The following is a 16,430-nucleotide window of genomic DNA, read 5'->3' on the forward strand; positions in this document are numbered from 1 at the left end:
TGAGGTGCTCCTCATCTCACTAAGTGTGTGGGTAAGGTGTGAATGTGACATCTGTGTGGCTAAAAACTCACGAATGTGACCCACTTATTGTAACAGGCAGTAGTGCTGAAACTAAAGCATTGTATCCCTGCTAAAATGCTCAGACACAATATTCGGAAATATTGGACCACTAGCCGTAGAACCTGAAGAGGAACCTGGGATTGTACTCATTCTCTCCTCTCAGATGGAGTGATACTCACTGAGTATGTTAAGAATCCTTGGAAAACAACATGAACATACCTTTAGGCACTTATGATCCCATTTACTTTGCTCTTGGCCAAAGCAAGGTTAATGACTCCTCAGAGAGACTTAAAGGTCTCGGGGGTGTCAAGAAAGAGTGTAGAGATGTCGATGGGGATTATGGGGCTCCTGAAAAGTGTTTCTCAACAAAGGTACTACTGGCATGTTGGATGACATGATTCTTCCTTGGGCAGATTTATTTTCAGCATTGTGAGGTGTCTGGCACCCTTAACCACGGGACACTAACTGCAAGTAGCACTCCACAGTCATTGCAACCATCCAAAATGCTTTCCCATGATTCCAAATGCCCCAACGGAGTTGGTACCACCTCTGGTAGAGACCTACTGAATAACTGCATTTAGGGAGCAGTACGGGGATCTCCCTACATAGGCAGAAATTTGGGAGTTGGCCCACAACAGTTACTCAGGAGCTATTAGCTCAGATGGCTGCTGAGACACAATTGGGTATTAAGCTTTTGCTTTATAGAGTGTATAAAATGTTTATTGTGTCCATCCTTCAGCTAAAGCTTTCAGTTCAGTTTGGTTTGTTTTTATGACTGTTCATTTCAGCTGCCTTGAATATATGACTGACATTAGCTTTATTGGAAGTGCTGTCATCGTCGTCACTACGTTGTAAACACCAAGTGTGAAGCTCACTGTGTTCTTCTGGCTTTTGGGGTTTCTAAACTCTCTGTTTCTGTGGCTTTGCTCATCTGTATTGGAAAGAACATGAATGAGGCAGTTCTTTTATTTTGTGCATGTCTGATTTTCAGATATACTCAGGAGGAAAATAAGGGTAAAAATTCATATTTGAAAAACGTATGTTCAATCAAAGTATGGCTTTTTCCTTCATGTTCTGCCAAGCTAAAATGATCCCTTAGATGCATATGATTTCATGGGCTATAGACCACCAATTTTACATAATTTAAACTTGAGAGACTTACACTAATGCATTTTACTTCTAAATAATGGATTATCGGGGGTACCGGGGGAAATGAGTAAGGGTTTTATAAAGGAGTAAGAGAAGAATTCGATAGTTTAAAAATGGCAGAAAATATAGTAGAAGAGAAAAATTGATTCTTTGAGCAATCAAAACTAAGAGGCTCATTGTTTCCTGGGCCATGGTTAAGTATTTTAAACACTTTATTAGGTTTTATGATTAACAAAAAAGTTGGCTAACAACTTCTTTGAAGGTCACTGGTTTATTACAAAATCAACATAAGCAATGCAACAAGAGGAAATTCTCAATTTCCTCTCCCCTCTTCTGTCAAAATTGTTTTTCCTTTCCTAAACTCCTCTTACCTCCAACCTCACCTTTGCCTCTCCCAAAGTCCTAAATAAGAGATCATCATTCACCAAATTAACATAATGAAAAAAAAGCATTTGGGTGGCCTGGTAAATATACAGACCACTAGGCTTTTTCGGATGAAATTCAAACTCAGCTGCTCTGATCGGGGCCTGAATCTAGGTGATTTGTATTTTCATGTACATTTGGGACATACCAAATAGTATTCTTCAACCTTTCTTTGATAAAGACATAAATGACAAGAAAGTACAAGGAGACTGCACAATGCTGGAAACAAGCTTATGAATTTTAAGTACATGGCCTTTTCCTGGGTCCAAGAAAAAGTAATTTTTTTTACTTTTAAAATGCTTTTGTATTTTAACAACTTATGCAACAGATAGAAATTTCTAGAATATAATAAACTCATCCATACCCACAATAAATTTTAGTGGAAAACTTCCCTCCAAAATATCTGCCAAGATTATCAATGACTGTGTTACTTTGTGAAGGAAAAATGTAAGTTGACTTTATCAACGTTTGAAAAAATCCTGCAACTTAAATGGAAGATTAGTGGCATACATGGGTGCAATATTTAATTTCTGAAACTTCAAACTTGCAGCCTCTCTCATAAATATTTAAATACAGTTTAGACACTTTAGGGAGAAAATAAATTATGTCATGTTTTTCATAGCACTTGGAAATGTTCATGTCTCAAGAGATAATAATGAATAATGTAATGAAAGTCCAAATGTGAGTGTAAATTGATTAAATACAAATTTATTTTAAGAAATAAATAATATTAGTTCCATTACTGAGTGCCTAATGTGCCAAGCACTATGCTTATTGTGTTCTCATTATTTCACTTAGTCCACATAAGGACCCTGCAAAGGATTATCGGCTCTGAATGGAAGAGACATATGATTCCCAGAGGAGTTAAATATTGGCCCAAAGTCACAGAGAATTTCAGGAATTGGGTCGCAAGTCAGTCTAAGCTAGTCTGTTGGTCTATGTATGGTCAATGTAATCCATAAAGTTTATCATCTGAAGTGGGACACTTATGGCCATGAAAAGGGGTGTTATTGATAATTACAGGAAAACATGTATAAAATGGGTCTCTCCTGAGCAAACCAGATATTTGATCACACTAGTGTGAACTGAGTTTGTTTATTTAATCATCAGGCAAAATAAACATGAAGAGGATAGAATTCAATAGGGCCACATTAAAATATTTGCTAGTTTTAAAAATGGATCCAAAATGTAAAAGGAAAACTAAAAAACAAACACAACAAAAGATTATGTTAACTGAGTCAATCACAATTCAACTGAAATCTTCTATAATTCCATATGAATTATATTTAATAAGTATGTTGGGTACATTTAAATATGTTCAGTCTGATGTGTGGTAGAGCCCCCCAAAATCCTTGAGCCATGCAGTTCCCATTATTCCACTCAGCCCACCAGGAAGAAAAGCTTCAAGTTCTACCGTGTTCAAAATGCCTTCTTCCTTTGCACCCAAGAGTGAAAGGCCCAGCTTCGAATAGAATTTTTTGCCCATTGGTGTTTATATACCCACCATGACAGTACCACAGTGTTCATCATTCACCAAAATTCCCTAGGACTGACTCATTGCCGTTAACCCTTCCCCTCAGCCCAAGTCCTGGCAACCACTCATCTTTTCTCTAGCCATTTGATTTTGCCATTTCCAGAATGCCACATAAATGGAAACATATAGAAGGTAGCCTTTGAGTCTGGCTTCTTTCTGTTAGCATAGTCTATTGGAGATTCATCTATGTTGTGTTGTTGGTAGTTTATTCCCTTTAATTGCTGAGTAGTATTCCATTGTATAGGTATTCCCATAGTTTCTTTATCCATTCTGTACTTGAAGTACATTTGTGTTGCTTTGAATAAATTACTGTAAACATTCACACATCTTTTTTAAGACTATACAGCCAAAACACCAATGTAAAGAAGAAAAAAATGGAGTGAATAATTTCATTTGATTTGGCATTTTTAAGAAAAATGTTCTAAGTTTTTCATTAACAAACAATTGCCCCAGAAGGTTAAACTGTGTAGTGTGACCGCTTTTACACAATGCAGTGGGAGATTCAGTTTTCTTTACTGCATGGATCAAGTAGCTTTCAACAAAGGGCAGCACTCTTGCTATTTTTCTATTCCAAAAGGAAAATGTGTAACTTGATGAAACAACAGTGAAATAAGATCATTTTACCTAAGACAAAATCAGGTAGAAAAAACAACAAAGTAGAGAGATTTAGATGGTACCTGAACACAAACTAAGAAGACTATTATTTTCCCCTCTTTAAATTGTCAGGTGCTCTAAGAAACAAGAAGGTGATAAAGTACTTGTTCTGGCAAATACTGATTTCTTCCTTAATGGGGACTGAAATTGACTATACGATGAAGGATAATCAAAATTTCTGCAGTTTATGGCTATGGACAAAAGCAAGCTGTGTTGGGAGGGCAAATGTCTGGTATGTAGTGGTATGTAGGATGTCTCACTTGGGACAAGAGACAAATTACTCAGACATATTTGGAAATAGAAAAGCTTCTATATTGTGGGTTAGCCTTTTTTTTTTTTTTTTGTATTTGGTGAGACATTCCATTTAATACATTTTAAAGATGTAAAGCTAACCATTAACACACAAAAAACTTTTTATATAAGACTAAAACAATCACTTTCTTTTTTACACTATCATATGTTTAGACCATAAGGAAATGCTTTCTGTCAACAGCTGTTCATTTAGTAACAGCCTGCCTGGCTAACATGGAGGTGACACACTGGAGGATGTATATTTAGCTGAATCCAAAACCCATTTCAACTCTACATGTTGTGAGCTGCATGTGTAAAGGAAAATTCAGTTCATATTTACAGGCAGAATAATTCCGTTCATATTTATGGTCAGATATGTAGTTCAGAAATAAGAATGTTCACTAGGTTTTAAGAAGTACTTGTATGAGACATATTGTTGAGCTCTTTCATCATCAGAAACAGATGAAATCCACTTTTCCACTGAAGAATATACTTAAACAAAAATTGAAACTAAAAGGCAAACAGACATGTAAATCTATATGAGACTTTGTGATCTAACATGGTTCTGATGACCTTAAATTCACTGCCAACTATAATGCTTTAGTTATGGAGATAAATACCAGAAAAATTAATAAGCAAATAAAAGAATTTCATGCTTTCTCACATGTCTAACTTTTCACATCTGCAGAAGTTGGCATTCAGTATTCTCTACGTTGGCTTTTCTCAGATGGGTAATCAGGCTTTAGCTTTTGAGGACTGTGGCTACTTTCTCCTGAGTCCAGTGAGGCAGGAAAAACTCTACCTTCTAGATTGCCACTGCATTGGTGCACCCTCTCAGAAGGGGGAGGCACGTGGAAAGCCATCAAAATCTGAATTGGTTTGACATGCTAATACTTCTCTTGAACTGAAATCCTTCCGCTTAAGTTCTACCCTTGATGCTGTTCATACCCTGAATTCTGGCCCCTGCCTTGATCCATGGTGGCTTCAGAAAATCTAAGATGACCCCAAACTACAAAAAAGAAAGAAGAGAAAGCAAGCAAGCAAGGGAGAGAGGGAGAGAAGGAGAGAAGGAGGGAGGGAGGGAGGGGCAGGAAGGAAAGAAGGAAGGAAGGAAGGAAGGAAGGAAGGAAGGAAGGAAGGAAGGAAGGAAGGAAGGAAGGAAGGAAGGAGGGAGGGAGGGAGGGAGGGAGGGAGGGAGGGAGGGAGGGAGGGAGGAAGGAAGGAAGGAGAGAAAAGAAATGACTTTACAGGGGAAGGAGATATATACGTCTCAGTGATAGTTTTGAGTGCCAGATACAAAGTATGAACATTTCATGCCAACGTTTTCCATGAACTAGATTTCAATATCCCACTCAGCAGAACCCTCCTCAAGTTGACATAGAAAAGTGGGACACATTGGGAACCCAGATTACGTGGGAGGAAAGTATAAAGCAAATTAGTTTTTGTGATTGTTCCAGAAAAACTATACTGGAAGAAAGCCACAGCAGCAATCCCAACCCATCTGTGTTACCAGTCTGCAATAAGAAATTTATGGAAATCCAGTTTCCATTTAGAAATTTTTATAGCAACCTTAACAGATTAACTTTACTATTGAACTTAAAAATAAACAAAATTGGGCTTGTATTTTTATTTCATTTTGCTAGTAATTGATTTTTATTGTATTTTACAAAAGTGCTAGTCTATAATGCATTGAAAAAAATAAAACTGATCCTTCTTCACAGATAGTTTGAAAAACACTTTGTGTTTTATTACATTTTTTTAAGACAGAGCCTCACTCCATCACCCAGGCTGGAGTGCAGTGGAGTGATCTTGGCTCACTGCAACCCCCGCGTCCCGTGCCACAGCCTCACGAGTAGTTGGGATTACAAACAAGCAGCACCACGCCTTGCTAATTTTTGTACTTTTAGTAGAGACAGGGTTTCACCATGTTGCTCAGGCTGATCTCAAATTCCTGGCCTCAAGTGATCCTCCCACCTCGGCCTCCCAAAGTGCTGAGATTACAGATGTGAGCAACCGCACCCGACCCTGAAAAACACTTTGTATTTTAAAAAACTGTTGTTAACACTGAGTATGTAACAGTCTTAAAAAGAAATGTCATTTTATGGAAATTATCATTTTATTTTAATCAAAGGCAATAATGATGCCTGGTCAGTAGCTTTTTATCAAATTGCCCCACTTGGTCAGAAAGAAAGTCATCTTACTTTATTTTTCCTTGGATTTCAGCAACTTTAAAATATCAAATCCTATTTTGTGCTATAGCGATGTGACAACAAAACTCTACTTAAATGACTAACTCACTGATGGAACATAACTTAAGGGTAGGGAGAGACAGAAATTCTATAGAAACGTGTAGATTAAGTCACTGTGTATCCAAATAGAAATGTCAGGATCTTCCTCCGCTTAAGATGCAGGAACCAGTGCACTGAGGCACAAGAAAAGAATTTGATTTACAATTTGAAGGAAAAACAGCAGTAAAATAATTGAGAGCTGGAAAGCAATCTCACTCCTGCCAAATTGCTTTCCTCTATGCGCACCCCATTTAGGGGTGATATCTGGATGCCGACATTTAGTTCATACACATTTTCCTTCCCCTGTGACATGCCATCCTGTCAGATCAGGACTGTTTCTCTGCTGTGATCAACAAAAAGGAATATCCAAATTACCTAGCATTGGATTATAACTGGAGCTTTATAAATTAAAAAATGGTTGATTTTTTTTTTTAAGTGCAAAGGTGATACGCTTATAAAAGCTTTAAAAAAAAAAGATTGTTAGTAAGAATATGCGTGGTCCCTAAATTACCAAAAACATGAATTCCTTTCAAGCAAGCTTTAATTTCAATTTATGGGAATCAGACAGCGAAAAGACATTGCAAATTGTAAAGAACTGGTAAAATATGTGTTAAAAACAACTACTACTACTACCAGCAGAATAGGTTGTGATAGAGATTTGATGAATATCAGCTTTGATGTTGTTTATTACTTTCTTTCCCTTGAAGTATTCATAGACAGGGGAGACCTTCCGTCTTTACCTAGTAACTGCCTCTAGGAATTAATCTTACAGTTCATAGACTCATAAATAGAAGTGTGTTGTACTGTCAAACCCTTGCTTAGCTAGTCCTCTGAGTCATATATTTAGTTATGTCTTTATAATCTCAGAAAATCAGTAACAAAATTTGTCCTAGAAGTTTGGCTTTTATTCTCTGTGTTTTGCCCATGGAAGTACATTCATGTGGTTTACACGAGAGCAAGAATTTAAACATCCAAAGTATCTTTATATTAAAACATCTGAGGTGCCCTCTTCCTTTAACTTTCTTGTTCACGTTAGAAAGTATTTCTGGCTTCCTCACAAGAAATACAAACGTGACAGATTCATTTTGATAATTGCCTCATGTGAGCCTCAGACATATTATGTGCTGGAATCAAAATTCTAATACTCTCCAAAGATAAGGCAGGAAATACCATTTTGGGAGAAAAAATAGAAGTATTGAAAAGTAAACAGGAATAGACTATGCAAATTAGGTCTGAGACAAGAGCATGCCTGTTTTAAATTTAAAATTGGCTACAAGCCAGAGCCAGTTATACCCTGGGTACCTGGAGGACAACGAAGAGGAATATGAAGAGCATTTTAATTTCAAAAACAAGAACCACAGAACCACAAGCTGTAAGTTCTAAAACTGATAGCCTGTGGCTCTTCTGGCCAGACATTTGGTCCATGTAGTGGACCAAATTAGGTCTTCCTAATCTTGATTTAGCACTGGCAGTACTGTTGTCTTTTTCTCACAGTTTACATTCAGAAGGCCACTCGTTCTTTGAATTAAAAACAAACGTACTTTTATCATGAACCTAAGTCAAAGCATGGTTCGCCATTGCCCTGTGGCCAGAGAGGTTTTAAGAGCGGTACAATATGGTGGGTCAGAGGTTTAAATTATATGTGTGTGTGTACATACACATGTGCATATACACAGGCACACACACACACGCTTATGCATGCACACCCATTTATATCCACACACACAGGAGAAGCCCTCCTACCTAAGGTGAGAAGGATTAGTCAGGTAAAGCAAATAATCTTAGAAAATAATGTGATGCATACATAATGTGAACATTTTCCAATATTTGTATATTTATATTTGCATTTTTAATGTTATATTCGTACATCAATGTACATTTATGTTACCATCTTTTGATGGAAAGGTTTTTTCCACCTAGTGAAGATTTCCAAATGCTTTTTAAAAACAAGTGAATCTTTTCTTAAGTAGAGGTCTGATGATGAGAGGGCCCTCCACAGTTCTTGTATAAACCACGTTCTTCAAGAATCATCTTGTCTTATGCAGCTCAGGTTTCTTCAAGTGAAGTACTCAGGCACCTGTGTAGTGATCGCAATGCACAATCAGTCTGGATTCTCATAAGCTTTTACAGTTCTCTTACCTGGTGTGATCGCAATGATGTTTAGCCGTCCCCCTTTATCCAGTCTTTCCAACGGACTCAACTTAGTTTTTATAAAAATCACTTTTTTTGGCACTCACCTGTCTTTGTCTTACATATTATTTTACTTGATTTTATAATTACTACTTGCATAAATGGATTTGGAAGAAAACTCAACCAATGCATACAAATTCATGGGTTTCAAGCAGATACGTGTAAGCATAGTAGAGAGTTACTTCCTAGCTTCCAGCTTCCAGCATCAACTGGACATCTGTCACTCTTTTCAAGTGAATGAAGGCTGTTGTTTAATCACATTTTTCTAATCTCTAGAAAGCTCAGAATAAAATGTGTCACATATATTTAGAAATTTGTAGAACCTGATGGCCCATGCTTTTTTCACTAACTTGACCTCTAACATCACCTTTTCTACATTTTTTCTTTTACATGCATATATTTTCCTTTCGTATCTTGTTATAATGTAAGAAACTTCCAATCTTTTGCTAGAATGGCAATGTGATTTTGCTGAATAGATGTTTGTTTTGTTATTGTAAGCACTGTGTAGTCCATGTTTTGCAAGACTTATGTTCTAAAATTAGCACATGTGGAAAAAAAATTGTTGAGTTAAAATTACCCTTGAACATCCCTTGAGAAGGCTCTGTGGTACAGTTCAGCACGTAGTATCTTCAGAGGTCTAAAACACCCAATTTTTCCATCAGCTTTGGAACAGATCAAGATTGTGTTGAGTGTCAGATGAAGTCATTTGACTTGCTGACAAAATGTGGGTATGTTCAAAAACTGGAGCGGTATGGGATTGTCACACTATGAGAGAGAGACTCGTGGGAACCAAGATTCATGCCCCTCACCTAAGGAGTTCAAAACCACACTCTGCCTGGTGTTCTTTCTCTATGTAGTCCTCCCTTCTGGAGGACTAAGTCTCATCTTCCTGAGAAGGCAAGGATAGACACTCATCGTATTCCCTTTCCACATATTTGCATAGGACACACTCAAAAAAAAAGTTAAAATAAAATTCAAATGGAAAAACTTCACTTGGATTTCCAAGATAGTAAAAGTGCATTCTTAATATTTTAACTCAGTGTATCAAAAATGAACTTCACTATTTTAAAAGTTTACAACCTAGCTCTTTGGTGGCCATACTACTGATTAGAAAATGGACTGATTTTCCCATGTGGTTTTTAAATTAGTATAGTTTCTTCAAACATTAAACTTTTAGAAAAATCTGTGTATCTGGATTATCAGGGCCTGTACTTCGCATGTCAGCTATAGATCTTTAAAATATCAGGCCTAATTTTATTACCACATTTACATCTCTTAATAAGAGACAGAGTGTTTATATTTCATATGTGAGAATAATATTTAAGTTTCATTTTTTTCTAGGAATGGCAGCCATAAATTTTCAAAGCACAATAATTAATGAAAAATACAGGTTCTATTCATAAATTAATAAACTATTAGGCTTCAAAATAGAACTGCACATAATATTCATGTTTGTTTTTTCTTGGTAGACAACTGGCAGGTTTTCTTTCTTTTGCATCTAGGACTAATTTTGTTTATTCAAGATACCTGAACTGGGGTGTTTGTTAGTTAAGACAAATTTGAGAATGAGACTGTAATCCCTGTGGACACCCGATTTGTTTTTAACGAGGCAGCATTGCATAATGATTTATACTTAAGAGTATGGGCTTAGGGAGAAAATGCCTGGGACCTTGAGATATTGATTTAGTCTCCATGTACCTGTTTTCTCGACCACAAATGGGCATATTAGTAGCATCTTCCTCACGGTTATTGTGAAGATTAATATGTCTAAAGCACTTGAATCAGTACTCATATGTCATCAGTCCTCCATAAATTATTATTGTTACTAGTGTCAACCTTGTGTGCATGAGAATGGGATCCAAACCAGTCGATGCCCAGTAAATGTCAAATGGCTGGTGAAAATGCTATTGAAATGCCTTGGTGTTCTGGTCTTTCACCTCCCTCCCCTTTTCTCCCCACACAGGTGGCCCCAGCCATTAAGGAGAGGATGATGAAGAAGGGAAGCTTGATGCTGGGCTACCAGCCGCACCGGGGAAAGGTCAACTTCTTCCGCCAGGTGGTGATCAGCCCTCAAGTGAGCCGGGAGGACATGGACTTCCTCCTGGATGAGATAGACTTACTGGGTAAAGACATGTAGCTGCGGCTTTCGTCCCCCAGAGGCATAAATCCTGTCCTGGGAGAGTTTAGATTCAGAACATCTTGGGGATACACAGTAGATTGCAGCCCTTCTGATGAGAAATAGGAAATACTCCCAAGTCCAGGCCCAACAAAACCAAAATGCTAAGCAATGAATATGAAGGACTCTCTAGCTACCTGGGCATTACTGTTGCTAAAAGAAGAAAGTTTAAAAAAAAAATGATTTTCTCAAGGAATGCCCCTGGAACACAGCTCTGATAGTAAGTACCATGTAGGTTCTGGATTCTAAGCTTACATTGCTCTTTTTTTTCTTTTTTTTTTTTGAGACGGAGTCTTGCTCTGTCACCCAGGCTGGAGTGCAGTGGCCGGATCTCAGCTCACTGCAAGCTCCGCCTCCCGGGTTTACGCCGTTCTCCTGCCTCAGCCTCCCGAGTAGCTGGGACTACAGGCGCCCGCCACCTCGCCCGGCTAGTTTTTTTGTATTTTTTAGTAGAGACGGGGTTTCACCGTGTTAGCCGGGATCGTCTCTCGATCTCCTGGCCTCGTGATCCGCCCGTCTCGGCCTCCCAAAGTGCTGGGATTACAGGCTTGAGCCACCGCGCCCGGCCAAAGCTTACATTGCTCTTTAAAGAACTTATAAACTAACAGTTTAAAGCAGTGGCTCTCAAAGTGTGGTCCCTGGACTATCAGCATCAAAGCATCACCTGGGAACTTGTTAAAAATGCAGATTCTCAGGCTTTACCCAGACCAACTGGATCAGAAGCTCTGGGGGTAAGGCCCAGTATTCTGGGTTTTAACAAGCTCTTCAGGGTATTCTGATGCACAGTAAAATCTGAGAAACACTGGTTTAAGAAAAACCTTGTAATGATCGAATGCTCACTCTGATATTTTGCCAGCAAAGGGATATCTAATGTTTCAGAAACCTCTGAGCCAGTCTTTGAAAAAATACAACTATGGCATCTGTAGCACAAATATTTAAGGACATCAGAAGCATGTCAAAAGCTGTTTTTAAAGAGAGAAACTGTATAAGATGTTTACTTCATAGAGATGTATGTTTTATGCAGGCTGAATGTTTATCTCAAAAGTTCAAATTATCCATTCTGTTTTTTCTCAGTTAGAGATTAGAATAAAAGGCAAACACTTTGTAGTATGGCCCTTTCAATCAATGAGCAATAGTCCTAATTCACTTCCCAAAATCATTTGTGTCATTAGCCAGGGATGGACTCTCTCTCTATATATATTCAAACCACAATAATTGAAAGCACAATAATTGACAGAAAAATACAGGTTCTATTAATAAATTAACAAACTGTTAGTCTTCAAAATAGAAATGCACATAATATTCACATTAGTTTTTTCTTGGTAGACAACTGGAAGGTTTTCTCTTTTTTTTCATCTATGACTAATTTTCTTTATTTAAGATACCTGAACTGGGGTGCTTTTTAAGAAAAATTTGGGAACAAATTTGGGACATATATATATGTTTCTGTGATATATATACATATATGTTTCTGTGTTCCTCTTTTAGCTTGAGTGGCTTGTTTCTTATCTTGCTCTGTGCCTCCTAGGGAATAAACACAAGGACATCCACGGTTGTACAACATTCCCTTTCCTAAGATTTGAAATATCAGTATAGATTATTAAGTGGTTTATATTAGAGATCTGGGAATCATCAGCCTTTCAGTGGAAATACTTCCTCCATTTCGCCTGTGATTTTAACTCTATCTCTGACCCTGGTCCTAGATTTCTAGGAAAGTTTTATTTAACTAAGAAATTGATGGAATTCATAGGTGTGGGTGTAGAGTTCAACAAGATAAGATTATGAATATAATAAAGCTCTGCATTAAAAGGTGAATGATTGAAGAGTATTAAAGTATTAGACTTAGCATATTCAATAACATTTTCATACTCCATTATTAACTAATGTCATTTAAATTTTGAGTACTATTTGCTTTTATTGCTTATTTTCATTTTAGTGTGCAGTTTCTCGGTATCTCTATTGGTCAAAGAATATTAAATCTTTCTCTGAATTACTTCAAATTCTTAGGTGAAACCTATTTTTGTGTGTGTGTGTGTGTGTGTATTTATTTTGCATTTCTTGTTGCCTTTTTGTTTTAATGTCTACATAAAATATTCCTAAAATTGATGTTTGTAACAATTTGAGTTTCATGAAACAAAAAGGAACATTACTATACTTAGTGTTGTTGACTTTTCTTTTCCTGTCATCTCCTCCTTACTGGATTGTACCAACACATTTTAGAAGTGAACTGGACTTGGTTGGCATTTTAGCTTAATGACTGAAAAAGCAGGTTGAAAGCTCTCTGTATTTTAGTTAACACCTTGAATAAAATGGAAAAAAGCAGTTATAGCAAAGAGTGGACTCTCTTGTTTAGTCTTTCTCAATTACTAGGTAAGCCATGGGTAGCTCAGCCACAGCTCAACTCCTGCTGTGCCTTTTTATGAGAGGGCAGCTCCTTGATCAATGTAAAAAAACAACTGCTGCCAGAAATTTTGAAAATTTCATTATTTTTTCTTGAAACATTCAAACATACTACACTCAATCAGGTATTTGACTAAGTGGTCAAAAATAATTTTTTGAGAGAAGTATTATTATCATGCATTTATTCTTTCATTAAAACATTTATAGTATGCCTGCTATGTTCTAGGCAATTATCTAGGTACTAGAGATATTCAGTGAATAAAATAGAAAGTCCTTTCTAACATTTTCATCCTAATAGAGACAGACAACACATAAATATGTAACAAGTCAGGTGGTGATAAATATTCTGAAGAAAAACAGAGTAGAGGGATAGAACCTGGAAGGGAGAGCGTGGTGGGCCGTGCTATGGTAGAAAAGTTGGTTAGTCATGGCCTCTTGAGTGGAGACTTCCAGGAAGTGAGGGAGAGAGGCACAAGGTAGCTGGTGAGAAGATCTTCTAGATAGAGGGTATGATAAGTCAGAGGCCTGAGGAGTTGCATTCATGGTATGTGTCCAAGGATCAACATGGAGGTGAGTCTGGCTGAAACCAAGTGAATGACAGAGTGAGTGGTAAATGATGAAGTAAAAAAGTGTCTGGGAGTCAGCTACACTGGGTTCTGTAGGTGAAGACTTAGAGTTAGATGGATATACAATGGAAAATTTGAACAGGGTACTGATGTAATTCAACTTATATTTGAATCAAGATCACACTGATTACTGCTTAGAGAACTGGGTGTGGGGGGGGCAAGAGTAGAGTCAGAGAACTAAAATAGGAAGCAATTGAAAGAGTTCAAGCAAGAAATTATGGTGGTTTATACTAGCATTTTAGTGGCGGTATGGTGAAAGGGGGTCAGATTCTAGAAGTATTTAAAGGTAGAGTTGATAGGATTGGCTACTGGAGTGGAGTGTTGAAAGAGAAATGAGGAAATGTGGCTAGTTTCATATGCTTTTGGCCTGGGCAACCATTATAAAGGAGTTGCCATTTACTGTGTTGAAGATTGCAGGAAGAGTGATTTTGCTTGGTTTCAGCCATGTGAAAATTGAGCTGTCTAAAAGCCAGTCAACCACAGATGGTATATAAGTAGTTAGTTATGAGTCTCAACTTCAGGGGAGAAATTGGGGTTGAAGATGTAAATTTAAGATCCATCAACCTAGGGATACTATTTCAAATTATGGGATAGAATGATATCATGTGGAGCATGCTTTTTGATAAAGAGGAGAGACTGGCCAAGGATTGAGCCTGGGAATACCAGCTTGAGATGAGGGGAAACCAGCAAGGGAGACTGGAAAGCAGCAGCCAATGAGGCAGAAGGAAAGCCAAGAGAGGGTGGTTGCCTACAGACCAATTAGAGAAACATTTTTCAGAAAGAAGGAAAGGACTAACTCTATCAAAAGCTATGGATGAATCAAGTAAAAACTGAAATTTACTAGTTGGCAATGTAGAAACCATTTACTTGTTGAAATTGTATTTGCTAAAAGTAAACATTTAGAATATAATTTTCAATATTTTAGTAGGCATCAGACTTTATTCAATAAAAAGGCTTTTAAATTTTTCTTCTGGTTTTTGGTTTTTAATAGCTGTTCTTCATTGGAAAAAGGTCTAGTAATAATAAAGTGATTTAAGCTTAAGAAATTATTGGCCAGGCGCAGTGGCTCAAGCCTGTAATCCCAGCACTTTGGGAGGCCGAGACGGGTGGATCATGAGGTCAGGAGATCAAGACCATCCTGACTAACACGGTGAAACCCCGTCTCTACTAAAAAATACAAAAAACTAGCCGGGCGAGGTGGCGGGCGCCTGTAGTCCCAGCTACTCGGGAGGCTGAGGCAGGAGAATGGCATGAACCCAGGAGGCGCAGCTTGCAGTGAGCTGAGATCCGGCCACTGCGCTGCAGCCTGGGCGACATAGTGAGACTCCGTCTCAAAAAAGAAAAAAAAAAGAAATTATTACATTGCTAATTGGATCGGATGAGGTTTAGCAGCACATAAGAGAATATTCAAATAATTGTGATTTAATTAAAGAGCCTTATGTTTCTTTATTCAAAATAAGTTCCAAGATAGACAATCCAGAGATGCTCTTACATTTGGTTACCTCATAGACAGGTATGAGACAAGGATTTGAGAGCAAGTAGCCTATTCATTTGGTGATGCCAGGAAACACTGTTTAGAGAGTGGTACACTGAGACAGGAAATGGAAGAGAATCAGTAGTGATATTAGTGAGAAAATTAGTGCTCTGAGCAACTGAGGCTTAATCCTACACATGACATCTGGGAAAGGGTATAGAATATACCTTGGAGATGTTCCATCTGAGGGCTGGGGAAGAACAGCTGTTAATCCATTGGTTGATAAGTTGGTTGATAACTGATTCCAGGGGCATTAGCAACCCGACAGTCCCCCACCATGCTCCCATGGCCCAAGAAATCCTTTAGACAGAGTACAGATGCTTGAAGCTAAAGTCTTCAGCAGGACTGGTGAGTGCCTAGGAGATTTGGAAGGAGCACTGACCACTTTGGAAACAGGGGATGGTACCTTCACCATGTTATCAGGGACCCAGGATCCTTATATATTTTTATTCTGACATCCTTAGAGATGAATTAAGTCACCATGTTTTACCCATGGTTGCAACTCTGTGGTTCCAGATATTTTCCACAATTCAGGCACAAGAAATAGAAAAGAACTCATTTTTCAATGCCCACTCCACTTGTCATATTTCTCTTCAGGACAGACTAGAAAATGTAGTCTTTTGTTTGTTTTTTGCTTTGTTTTAGCTAGATACATTGATGACCACAATCGTATAAGGTTCACTAGTAATGAAGAAAACTACCAGAATGGACACTGACAAGCAACTCATCGTTTTTGCCACCATGACTCAAGCATGGAGAGACACCAGTTCTTAAAGCAATGTTTTGTTTTTCCAGACAGCACAGAAATTAACCTAGATTGATAAAGCTTGATTCCAATTAAACTGTTTAGCATTCAATTTGTCTCATTCTAGCTGATCAGAGCCAGCTTGCCTGGTTCATGCTTATCTAATCCAACTGGAAATGGATTGATACAACTTGAAATGTCTTAATCCCCTTGACTCAATTAGAGCCAATTTTGAACTGGAAAAAAAATTTGACTCAACTTAAGCTCTTCAGGACCAGTTTGATTCCTTTTAACTGGTCTGAAGTAGCCTAATATCATTTGAACTGGCCTGATTGCAGTTTGAAGTAATTTTATGTCTCT

At 37.7% G+C, this 16,430-nt stretch overlaps 1 protein-coding gene across 1 annotated transcript in view; it reads left to right on the forward strand.

Moving 5' to 3' along the window:
• The window catches only part of GADL1 (glutamate decarboxylase like 1), a 167,185-nt gene extending 154,959 nt beyond the window's left edge, over window positions 1-12,226 (forward strand). The window contains exon 15 of the mRNA XM_050777207.1: window positions 10,553-12,226. Coding sequence (XP_050633164.1) covers window positions 10,553-10,726 — 174 coding nt within the window. The 3' untranslated portion in view covers window positions 10,727-12,226. The remainder of the gene's footprint in view (window positions 1-10,552) is intronic.
• Window positions 12,227-16,430: the final 4,204 nt, after the last annotated feature.

The sequence above is a fragment of the Macaca thibetana genome, chromosome 2 (assembly GCF_024542745.1).
Source record: "Macaca thibetana thibetana isolate TM-01 chromosome 2, ASM2454274v1, whole genome shotgun sequence".
Taxonomy (NCBI): domain Eukaryota; kingdom Metazoa; phylum Chordata; class Mammalia; order Primates; family Cercopithecidae; genus Macaca; species Macaca thibetana.